Source organism: Trachinotus anak, unplaced genomic scaffold (genome assembly GCF_046630095.1).
Source record: "Trachinotus anak isolate AG129_WGS33_773 ecotype Australia unplaced genomic scaffold, CSIRO_AGI_Tana_v1 ptg000034l, whole genome shotgun sequence".
Lineage (NCBI taxonomy): Eukaryota > Metazoa > Chordata > Actinopteri > Carangiformes > Carangidae > Trachinotus > Trachinotus anak.
Genome location: NW_027273885.1, coordinates 4991011 through 5003837, shown reverse-complemented (window position 1 = coordinate 5003837; position 12827 = coordinate 4991011). Strand labels below are relative to the sequence as shown.

General features: G+C 40.5%; 1 protein-coding gene across 3 annotated transcripts in view; it reads left to right on the top strand.

Moving 5' to 3' along the window:
- LOC139614423 (calsyntenin-2-like) overlaps positions 1–12827 on the top strand; it is a 267128-nt gene that overhangs the window by 148045 nt on the left and 106256 nt on the right. Inside the window, exon 1 of one of the 3 annotated variants that reach the window (XM_071471680.1) lies at positions 11646–11858. The exons of the other annotated variants lie outside the window; for them this stretch is intronic. Within the exon in view, the coding sequence (XP_071327781.1) occupies positions 11720–11858 (139 nt within the window). The 5' untranslated portion in view covers positions 11646–11719. Of the gene's footprint in view, positions 1–11645; positions 11859–12827 lie in introns of those variants that run through there. 3 annotated transcript variants of the gene reach the window in all.

Here is a 12827-nt window from a genome sequence, read left to right as displayed (position 1 = left end):
TATATCCATCACTCTGAGCTGAGATCACTAGCTGAGATGTGATTATCAATAAAAGTGATTGCTACTTAGTATTTTTTATACAGATCTAACTTTAACCTTACTTTGCTCTAAAAACATTGAGCAAAGTTAAGTTCCCACAACTTAAAAGCTCAAATTGTTCTTTCCAAAGTCTCACTCACCCTCCTGAGAAATAGACTCTGACAGCTTCCCGCTCCAAACTTACCAGCATTGAATCCCCATCTCTCAGAGAAAGAGAGAGAGAGTGTGTGTGTCGAGGGAGGGAACAGTCCTTTCCTTTGCTCCTTCCTACTAAACCTCCTCATGCCAAGATAGAGACAGCTGTTATCATGTTCCATCAGTGGTATCAAGGCTGAACACTGAGTAGAAAGCAGATTTCATTCTTTAAACAGTCTTTGGTTCAGGGTTGGGCAAGAATGTGATGGTGGCAACTGCAGTGAATCTGGTGGGAATAATAAAGATGGTGGTGGGGGGGGGGGGGGGGGGGGGGGGGGGGGGAGTGATGACTGCAGAGTGATGCAGACACATAATATGTGACATTGTGAGATAAGGTGTAAGGAAAGTATTCAAATGTCTGGAAAATAGGGGTCTTCTCGATCAAATCTTTTTATGAATTTCATCCAACCAAACTCTTCTGTGTACCAATATGTATAAATTTCATGGTATGAGCAGTGTTCATGGCATGAATGTGTTGTAATAACAATTTATTGTAGAATTTAGTGCTTACAACATAGTGAAATTGTCTTCTGCCCTAATGCAGAATCAAATTACCACTGTAATCATCTGATCCAATTTAAGGTAAGGAAATAGGCCACTGATCCTGTATTAAAACAACCCTGGGATGTCACTCAAAATACAGTAGGGAATTTCAGCAAGTCTGGATGGGATTTAGCACTAATACCATCTGGACAAGGCCAGAGATTTTCTCTGAGTATTATAGCCCTCTCAGGACAGCATTAGTATTAACAGAGGAGGTATGGTAATTCAGTTTTACTGGAGAGACACAGTGATTCCAGTCCCTTGTGTATCTTGTAGGCCCTTTAGCCAGATTCCTTGATTGCAAAGATTACTGGATATTCGATGAGCTAGCTGGTCACAAGATTGTCATTAACTGTTGTAATCAACGCAGATTTTGTAGCTCGGATTGCGCCGATTACATCAATAAATAAGTGCTCAATAAAGCTGAGGAATTACCAGATGCCTTCACTATTACAGACCACAAATGGATTTTAGATATGTTTAAGTGGTAAGCAATTCCGTGGTATTGTTAGCAAACAGAAAACGTACCAAACAGGAAGTGATTGCTGCACAGACTCCAGCTGCCTATACGACCACTGGGACTACTATAACTTATTTCCAGTGCCAGAAGCATAAGTTTGTCCTTAGCAACACTCACCACACGTCTATAGCCATGCTGCTAAGCAGCTGTGTGAGGCTTTAAGCTAAATGCTAACATGTTCACCAATGACTGTATAGATGCACGACGTGTCTCCAGTTACTTACTAACTATCCCAGACATGGGTGCTGCCTTCTTGCACTGGTGACATCATTTGGAGCCAGAATCTGCACAATAGTGAGCGATGTGTGGAGCTGCAGGATTGACGTCCCACCCATACACCCACCCAGTTCAATCACAGCTGTCAATCATGATGTCACACCTGCTTTTTTTTGCATCAAATAACTAATTAAAACCAAATGAATCAGAAAAATGAACATTTGAACATCCATCAGTGTGCTATGAGCTACCGTAAAAAAGAAACCAGCTCTAACCACTTATTTGACTTGGAGGCCTACTTTGATTTTCTTTAGTTTGGCAGAAGCCTGAGCAACCTTCCTTATAAAATGTATGAATAATCTCAGCAACGACAATTGCTTGGATTTCAGAACTGAAAGCTGATGCTAATAGATTGAAATTGCAGGTAGAGTTTCATGTATCAAGTATGAAATACAGTCAAAATGATGTAAAATAGAGTTTGCTAAACATTGCAGCATAGAAAATTACTGTTGTCAGAAGTGAACTACAGCATTTTAAAGAGCAGAGAGAAGCACCAGTCAATTTACCTGTCAAAACCAGCAATTCTTAGATTGCATGTTCTCGATAGCACACGTCTATTCCCAGAATGCCATGTATCACTGACAAACACATGGTCCTTAAGCTTTACCCCTGTGTAGGTATATGTCTATGAGTGAAAGGCAGAGTGATGGGGATGAAAATGCCTCCAAGTAGATGTGCTCACATGTGAAACTACCTAAATATTTATACCTACTTCATTCTCTATACAAACACACACACACAAATCTGTCATTTTCACCCAAAACTAAAACTAATGTTTAATCAGGGGAACTGAAATACAGCTTCTCCTGATAGGTACAACTTACTGACTGACTGATTTAGACTTGATGCACCACAGAGCTAAACTGAGAAGTGTGTACACTTCCCTACGTGTCTGTAAATTGGAGTCTTCCTTGCTTGTACCTCTGGGTGTGTGTGTGTGTGAGTGTTATTTCCCATTCAGCAGGCTTTACGAGGAGGGATTATTCCTGTATCTGCGAGTTTGGCCTTGTCGTGTGTGTGCTGGGTCGAGGCGGACAGCCCCCACGTGCCAGGCTGGGATATTCTGTGTCACTCCTCGCTGATATGCTGACATTTACCGCACCGCCGCCGTCTTTGTGCTGCTCTCATCACCGTGACAGCGGACTTACAGATCGCCAAAAATCCCAGTGCAGTATCAATTCGCTCAGCCAGCGAGTGGCAAGGCATACACATGCGCACACACACACACACACACACACACACACACACATGCATGCACAGATTTCCTGAGCGGTGCCATGGGGTGTAGAGGCTGAAGTGACAACACACACAAACACACATGCTGCTGGAGTGGATAGGGAAGGGCAAGAGACCTTAAACCCAAATTGGTTGGTGTGATAATATTCTCAAAGGACGATGACTGAAAATTACTGCAAGTGACATTTGTGCAGACTGACCCCCTGATTTACATCCCTATGATTAAGATTATCTGATGCAAAAGAAAGCTAGATTTCAAGCGAGTAAATATGACAACATGGCTGCTGTGAAGATGCATTGACATGCATGAAGCATTTCTCATTATCTTTTTCAATATCGATCCAGCATCAAAGGAGCGGCCAGCAAGCATGCAGCTAAGACTTCATCAACTGTCTATCATCTGCTGTAGGCAGGGAACAATGCATTATTAATCTCCTCTTGACACATGAGCTGTTGTTGCCTCATGACTGACTCTAATGAACCAATGTTCAAACTTTACTCATTAATATTAATTAAGGGTTACATATGCTGTATTTATGGAATTCTGTAATGATTTTCTGTTTAGTACCATACATTTCATTAAAGAGGGTGCAATGCGTTCAGTGCTTTTCTAATCTTACAAAAGCGTTAACAGAACTGCATTAATGCATGCTGTCATTTGCTTTTCATTTTTTGTTTTTTTTCATCATTTTCAATATTTTATATATATTATATTTTTATGTGTTTATTTTTTTTTAAAGCCAGCCACCTGTCAAGAGAAAGCCATCACACATTTGATTACATGACCTTTACTGTCTTCATCTCTCAGAGGTAAATGGCTTTCAGGTGAAATATTTCCAGGCACGGAAACAGGAGTACTTTATATTGCCTTTTATCCTCTCACATTATTGCTATGATATTTACCATAACACCATTTCACAGTTACAGCTATTTTGAAGTTTACCTGAGGAGTTTATTTCTTGAACACCTGTAGAACATATACAGTAACTTTATTTCATTTGCTTCTGGCACTTATGGCACTGTTTGATTCAATGATACATTTGTAAATGTGAACTTATTTGACGATACAGTGACTTAACACCGTTTTAGCTTGAACATGCCTGCTTCAAATAAAACACTGCATACAAACGCTGACACACACTAGCTCAACATTAGCTTAGAAAGGCTCCAGCAGATGCAGCAGGTGCAGCAGAAGCAGAACAGAGATACGAATAGATAGTAATCTTGTAATATAAGTAGTATTTCTATTACTAATGCTCTCAGTTGCACTCTGTCAGTGTTTCATATTCTGCACTGTCCACACTGCTGACTGCTGCATTTATATTTTGGTGATAAGGAGCGTGTGGCAGTGCACCTGGGGGGGGGCAGAGTTTCCAAGGATATGTGAGAAAGTGACTGTACATGTGATATACTAACTAAAAATCCAGGAGTTTCAGTGTTTAGTGTCTCTTTAATAGTACTTTTTTATTGTTTATTTAATGGTGACCTTTGGAGTCTCTGACCACTAGTGCTGCTACAGAGCAATTTTTTTTTTTTTAATGAGTGGGTCCTCGTTTTGTTTGTGTTTGCGTACGCATAAAGACACACAAGTGCAAGCAGGCAGGCGAAGTGATGCATGTTCCCGCCATCGGCTTCATGCTGTTCAGTTGATTGACAGTTGGTGGGGGGTAACGTGCAGCAAGGCACAAACAAAGGCAGTGAAGAAGAAGGTAGCAAAGAAGTCAACAATAAGGATTCCAACAGTTTAAAACACTGGCTTTGCAAATGTTTTGTAAGAGGGAAACTCATTCATATTTCATGGATACACATAAAACATTTTGGTTACAAAAATACTAAATGAAAAATATATACAGGAAACCTCCATATGATACCTTTGTATGAGTTCTGAAACAGGCAACAAACATAATTCTTTAATATACTTCTTGAATCTATCATACCATTATTATACTGTATATTATATGTTAGACATTACTGTTATTGTGACCTTAAGCAGGTAATTAGTGCTTGACTTTATCTCAGTGAATGATGCTTTATTTGATATTATCTCTGTCTGTGGTTACATTGAGCGGCTCAGACCCCATTGCCCAGCTTTACCTATGGCTGTTTCCAGAACAGCTGAGAGCATCTATTCTGCAGTTAATGTGGTGTACTGAGAAGCTGCAGTAAAGATAATGTAAAGGTTGTAAAAGTGCTAAAGCTAATTAGCTCGCGGGCAGAAGCTCACCAGGTGAATGGAGCTGGTTGACGGGCAGAAAGATGGAGGAGACTCTTGAAACGGAGAGAAGGTCTCGAGCAACGAACTGTGGCCAAAATTAAAAGACTCTGAAGGTTAAAGGTGTCATGTAACCCGGTGACAAGAATCAAGAGAGGGGAGAAGAGAATATGTGCATCTCAACCATTGATTAGCCTCTGGTACAGTATGACACTGTCAAGGAGAAAGATCAGCTTCTCTGTGCTACTTGCTCCTGTTCCATCATTCTGTAATGCAATCCATCTCTCTCCTTTGCATCAAATACTGTTGGGGAAGAAAATAAGAGTGATGAGTGGAAATACATTATTTAAGGCTCACCTCATGCACTGAATCTGCTTGCTCTCAGTTAGTCAGCCTGTGTTACCTTTGGAACCTAATGTTTTTTTTCTATTTTCTTTCAGTGCTGCTTTCAACTTTGACATACAAATGAAACAATTTCAGCTTTGTTTCAGCCTCGTATGAACTTGACACATCTTCCCACGTTGCCTACTTTCTGTGGGCAACAACAGTGTGATTGAGTTAAGGGAAAGATTGTGCATATGGCCAATAAACTGTTATTAAGTTAAAGCTGCATTGTTTAAAAATCAATTATAGCAGGTTGTTAATGTCAGTTAAAACACTTGTTAAAAGCATGACAGTTTGTAAACATGTGATAAAAAGATAAAGTTAGTGGGCTCAGTTGACACATAAAATTGAAAATAAATTCACTTAAATTCAGAAGTTTATTACCCATGCTTCAAGCAAGCATACTGACCTGTGGTTTAAAAAAAAAAAAAGAAGAAATATCTATATCTATAGGTATCTCTATATCTATAGAGTACTGTAGTCTAGAGGGAAAGGATACCATATTGGTATAATTTTTAATTGCTTGCTTGATCACATGTGGTCTTTGAAACACCTCAATCTGGTAATTTTGAAGGAACATATATGAGGCTTTTATGATAAAAAAAAAAAAAGTGTTTAAATGGTCCATCACTTGTTATATCAGCATGGACCTGTGTAATCTGTGTAATTGTGTGATATATATATATCACACAATTATATACACACACAGCTTCACTATAAACTTTGTTTTACCAGTGTTATTTCATACGGCTGACGGTGCAATGACTCTTGAACATGTGAAGGATTACTTCTGGATATCGCGCTCACTTCATCAGTGACCATGTTTCTTTTACTTGTCTTTTTGTTAAAGTCTGTGGAAGAACAACATCGTCCCCCTAAACCCAACAAATGCTTCCCTTCGCCACAGCACTTCAGAAACCTTGCTGTTGTAATCATAATGCCATTATTAGATTGTCCTGAAGACAAAGAACCTGGGTGTCAAAGAAAAGCCCACACACTACATTAGAGCTGGCATCTCCAACCTTTCTTACTCTGAGAGCTACTTTGACAAAATAATAATGAGAAACTTTATTTGTATAGCACCTTTCATACAAGAAATGCAGCACAAAGTGCTTTACAACAAAGGAATTAAATGCATCAAGTGCATCACATGAAAATCCATAACACGAATATATCAACAGCTTATGAAATATATAATGAAATAGAAATAAAATAATAAAACTGATAAAGTAAATGAAATAAACAGATAATTAAAACAGGTTAAGAATAGATTACTTAGAAATCATAAAATCAGTAAGAAATCAATACATATAACAGCATTTAGAGGAAGTGCTAAGCAGTGCATAAGTGCGCACTGTTTCAGAGCCTTCAACTCTCCAAACCAGTTAAAGCCTCAGGTGAAGAGATAAGTTTTAAGCTTTCTCATAAAAATGTGTTCCATGGCTTTGGGCCGTAACTAACAAAGGCTGCATCCCCAGTTTTCCTATGACTCAATATACCGGCAGTAGATGATCTCAGTGTTCTTGTAGCTATATAGTTAACAATGTAGCTTGGTCCTCACTCTTTAAGGGCTTTGTCTATAAGGAGGAAGAGCTTAAAATCAATATAAAATAAAATGGGCTGAGAGCTCCTCATGTATCACTGGTTACATTTATTCACATATCACATCAAAACACTCAAACTGATCTCTAAACCAAATCAGATGAATAAGATAATTTAACATGTCATCAGTGTCAGTTTTTGTGTCAAAAATCTGACTGATGATTCACTCAAACCTGAACACATAGACATGGTAACACACTGCTGCAAATAAACGCCAATAAATCTGCTTAGAAATCAGAGAAAAAAGAAGCTCCTTAGTGAGTGATAGTTGTCAGTGCATCCCATGATACATAAGAAACAGGTACCTGAAATAACTCATTTGGTTGACTAATGTGGAAAAGTGTAGTTTATATCTGTTCTGTTATTCAGAAGAGTTGCTATCTTAAGGCAAACTTGATAGTGTAACTCATTTGACTGACAGCTGACAAATCATGATTTGGTCTTGAGGGAGGGAGTGGTGTGTCTTTGTATTTGATTAAGTTGCCTTTGGAGCAGATTTACTGAGTGAGGTTGTGTTGCATAAAGTTTGTACTCTGCTTCCATGGTTTGCACTGACTATATTCTCTGAACCTTTTGGTGAGCTACTGGTTGCTCGTGAGCCATGTGTTGAGACCCCTGCTGTAGAATCTGTGGCTCTTAACCGAGCTAAACTTTGTTTGATTGGTTAAATATCTGTATAGACATGAGCAGCCAAAGAAAAACTGCTTTCCAAGCTGATTCCAAAGCCCAGATCCACTCAGTTTATTAGTGATTCTGTCAGCGCTGCATTCGCCAACATCACTGTGCAATATTTATATTATTCCCTTCAGCAAAGTGTATCTGTGTTCCTATGCAAGCTAAGAATTTAAACTTTTGCCTTGGTCCACAATAGCAATCAACAGTCTTTTAATGTGGGACCACAGCAGCAGCAGCAGCATGAGAAGTGACACAGTGAAAAATGTGACCCCCCTGATCTATCAAGACAAAGCGATTTAATCACAAATCAGCTGAGATCAGGTTAGATAACTTCTCACTCACAGTGGCTGCGCTTTGAATATCAGGAGTGCACAGTCTGACTTCCACACCCCACAGTTATCCAACCACCTTCTACTGGTGAAGATCAAAAGAGAGGGAGCAGACAGGAAGGAGAGCGATGAGGTGCTAATATGGGAATGAAATGGAGGCGACAGCAGGAACATAAGCTTTGGTGTGCAGGTGTTATTCGATTTCAACAGCAGCCTCAACGAGTGTTGATTGTGATACATAGAAGATGCTTGAAAAGGATATTGGGGAGACTTTGGGAGCCTCATTTCACAAAGTGATGCCGTTAGCAGTGATAGATGTTGGTAAATGTTGCCTTTGGTTTTAATCTTTCAGGCCATTGTATCAGCATTTTATCATGGTCTGAATTTTTTGGTGTTGCCGAAAGTGAGGGCTGTGATAAGATGGTTGCTGTCATGAAAACACTGTTAAATGCTTGCACGCACTACACAAACGTGTCCTTAACATTACCTGCTTAGATAAAGCTGAAAGCAGAAATACACAGCAGCATTTCTCCAGCAAGGCGAAGCTAGAGGAGGAGGAGGAGGAGGAGGAAAGAACGGTGTGAAGGGCAAATGAAGGAACGGAGAAACGCGGCGCCGCGGACAAATGGCAGAGATGACAGACACTTAATAAGAAGCTGAATTTGAGAAATGGCGCGACTGAACGACAGGAATAAATGAGAGAGCGAATGAGAGGAATAAATGATAGGGAGGGATAGAGCTGTTCTCCTGCTCGTGCTGGCAGAGCCAATCACTGAGTGTTTTCAGTCCGTGCAGGTTTTACTGGGGAGGAAGGCAGCGACAACAACACGAGGACAGAGACACCTTCACAATGTTACTGAAAGAAAGGAGGCAGGTGTAGGAACATCAAGAAGCAAGATCAGAACTAGCTGTTGTCAGTGTTTTCATCCTGGTCTCTCTCTCTCTCTACCACAATCACACACACACACACACACACACACACACACATACACACACAGCTGTTGGAGAAACAGGTGTAGACAGCAAGAAATCAAGTCTGCAGGGCAATTTTTGTGATGTGAATTGTTCCTCCCATAATGTCTTGCCTTTCATTCTCACTGGCTCCAGCACACACACACACGCACACACACATTTTTGGCAGAGGCTGCCCTACCTTCACACTCCCAGGTCCCTGGCCCAATTTGAACAGTATCATTGAGCGATGGTGGCCCACTGGTGCCAAAAGACCTGGGTGAAAAAAAGTCAAGTCATTTTTCACAACTCACCCTGACGAAAACTTCTCTCCAATGAGAGCTTTGGAAAAACATTTTGCCTCTAAACATTTTTAGTTTGTGTTTGGGGAAACAAACATGCATCTGACTGTTCGCACAGTGTCTTGGAAAAGCATCCGGTCTATGACTTTATAAAATGACACATGTAACCTGAGGCTTCTACCAAGTCACCTGGTTGAAAGGTGAAAATGTCAGCTGTGTCTAAGGCCTCCTGCAGTTGTCGCTCCGGCTTCACCAGGTAACAGCCGCCTGAGGTTCAGTGTATTTGTGCGTGACTTGATTGTGTTACTCCCCCACAAGCCAATCAATTAATCACAGTCAAAGAACATGAACACATCTTGGGCCTGGACCCATGTTTGAAGAGCTTCAAATCAGACCTTACACCTGAAAAATAAAAACTATTTCCTGTCATTTTACACTAAACAGTTTATAGTTTATTTATTTATTTAATAGGGAAACTAATGTGCTGCACAAAGAGTTTATAGCTATTGCTAATTTAAAAAATACAATAAAATAAAAACTTTCAATGTTCATGATCATAAAACTACAGATATATAAGTAGAGTAAAATAAAAGGCACCAAATGAAAGGTGCACTCCACCTATTTCACACTTAACTTGACATGAGGCTTGTTCCTGCTGGAGACGATTAAAATTTAAAACAGAACAGTATCACTTTACCGTTACACCCTCGCCCCTAATTAGTATTTATAAGCACTATATAAACATTTCATGAATGTTTAATAAGACACTAATTTAGTTGTAAGCTGATGTAAGTGGTTATTAATGTTATAACAACTATAATGTCTCCTGTGGGCACCCGTAAGTGGGGGCTGGCGTATGAACGGATAATGAATGGCACTATAGTGTGTCACAAAACCATTTATTGAATGGAGGTTAAAGTGTTACCAAATCCAAACTGAGTGGCACTGTGGGTATTGTAGCCCTGAGAGTGAGGACGTGAGGGCCAGAATATCTTTTTATTTAGTCTCTTGTGAGACCAGGAATTCTCAGGGACTGAGGCAGAGCTCTCCTCTGAGGGGGGTTTGAACAGTTTGGGCTTTAATGATCAAACATTTCAGATCTGTTTAAGATTTATATGAACCTTTCTTTTTAGATTTGAATGTTGCTGTATTTCTGTCTAGCTTTGTTCCTTTAATTGTTTTCTCTGTAATTTTATTATATATATTTGTGTATTCTTTACTTTCTTCAATGATATATTTTCAGTGTAGGCATTGCATTTGAGAAAGCTCTTCATAATTCCCACTATAGTTTGTCATGTAATGCTGATAAGCTTTGAGTCCAGCTAATCCTGTTGTTGTAGCCACATAGGTTGGACTAAGACTTTATTCAGTGACACACACACCAGACTCTGTTTGATTCCTCTGTACTTGATGAAGCCAATTTGGGTTTAAAATGCTCTATTTTTGTCGAGTGTAATAAAATAGAAATCTTAAAGAGGGTGTTGAACAGATTTGTGAGTCCTTGACAGGCAGAAATCATCTTATCTGTCACATCTTGTAGTTTCATCTGCCTGCTGTGATTGCAGTGTCTTTGGTAAATTCTCTGAGGAATGAGTACAAAATAATATCTCACAACTCCTCTCCAGGGACATCCCACAGACGCCGGAACAACATTTTTTTCCCTGCGGCTATTCTCTGACACGCTGTACACGCCTGGCATCGCTGTATTCACTCCCTCCTCACCCTCCCCTCTTTCCTCTCCTCCGTCCCCTATTTTCTCCTCCTGTCTTCCTTCCCCCCTTGAAGGTAAACACTGCCAGCAGCAGTAGTAGAAGTGTCACCCGAGGCTGTCGTCTTTCACAGTCTGCAGCAACTGCTCCACAGCGAGCTCATCCATCCTGCACTCTCACTGCGCCATCAGCCTAATGCACTCATTACGGCAGACTCCACTAGAAAGGATAGGTTCCTGCCTCATAGTCGCTGTGGCTGCTTGAGCAGGGTGATGTAACTGGTAGCAATTTACATATAAAATACACAGGAGATATGGGGGCCGTGCTGAAGCAGCATCAACCTTTTGATCTTGTTTCCCTGCTCAAATCCCCTAAAAGAGCATAAACAAGATTAGCATACACTTTGTGTTGTGGTCAGTAGAGGCATGATGTGTCTGGGGGTCTATAATGACCCCGTGTAAGTACGGTAACTGATTTTCTGCAAAACCCATTTTCCGTGGCATTTACTAAAATCAAAACATAACTCAGCATCCAACAGTGTCTCAGTCTTTCAGTCCTTGTTTGATTGCTCTGGACAAAGCCTTGCTTCTTGATGCTGGCCTCGGCCCAGGTTTTGTTGAGTCATGTGCAGATTAAGGCAGGATGAGTGGAGCCATACCCATTGTGTGGTTGGAGCCAAGCCTGTAACACTCAGTGGTGATGATGGTGAACAGCTGGGGCCGGCACGCCGGAGCCGCTGGCGTGCGATGAGACGATCGATAGCTCAATGGCAGGATTTCAGGCCATATTTTGGCCGGTGTGGTGCTACGTCGTGGGGAGTGGGGATAATTATTTCATCACAGAGATCTGGAACTTCTAAACTTTCACTTCGGCTTTTGGAGGACAGTAGGTGCTGCCTTGTACTAAGAATGGTCAGGATATTAGGTAGAGCTTGTAGATTAGGGGCCCTTTTTTTGCCATGCATACTAATCCTTGTACTGCCTGTGAGCAAAAGATTCAGCCGTCGTCACTGCTTTTTCAATAGAAGGTTATATCAGTTAGTGGGTAAAAAATGAGTGACTGACTGTAACAGTAATCCTAACTCTATGTCTACATCAGTGGTTGCCAACCTGTGGGCTTTGCTGAAAAGATGTAATTATTAAAAAAACAATGAAATGAATATAATAAAAGGATTTTTAAAAACATTTAGACAAATCTTACTGTCAAAGAAAAAAGAAAAATTCTGACTGTTTGATTGTTATATTAAAATAAAAAGTGGTCTGAGAAGGCATTACATGGCTTCCATCCTGTTACAGGGTCAGATGTGGGCCGCCAACATTATTGACATTTGAGAAGTGGGCCATGAGTTGGCAACGGTTGGGAACCACTGGTCTACATTAATCTGCTAATATTTAGAAAACTGTTTTCCAGTTAAAAACAATTGCATCCATATTAACGTTACCTCGGCCCACGGTGAAACACCAGACTCTTCTTTTCAGTTGGCAAACACCAAAACTATCACAGCCAACATCTGGGAACAGCTCAGCCGGCCAAACTCTTAACATAAATCACTAGATATAAATACATAAATTCAGGGTATTGACAGCTGTGTGATCGGCCATAATGACATTTCAAATGAGTGATCGCACCCAAAGATTGACATGACAAATTAATTGAGTTAAAAAAAAAAAATCTATTCACTGTACTCATCCTCTCATGGGGGGTGGGGGGCAGGGGATGGGGGGTACACCCTGGACAGGTGGCCAGTCTATCACTGAGAATCTAGAGTCATCTATTAACCTACACCTGGATGTCTTCTGACTGTGGGAAGCCGGAGAACCAGGTGGAAACCCACACAGGCACAAGGAGAACATA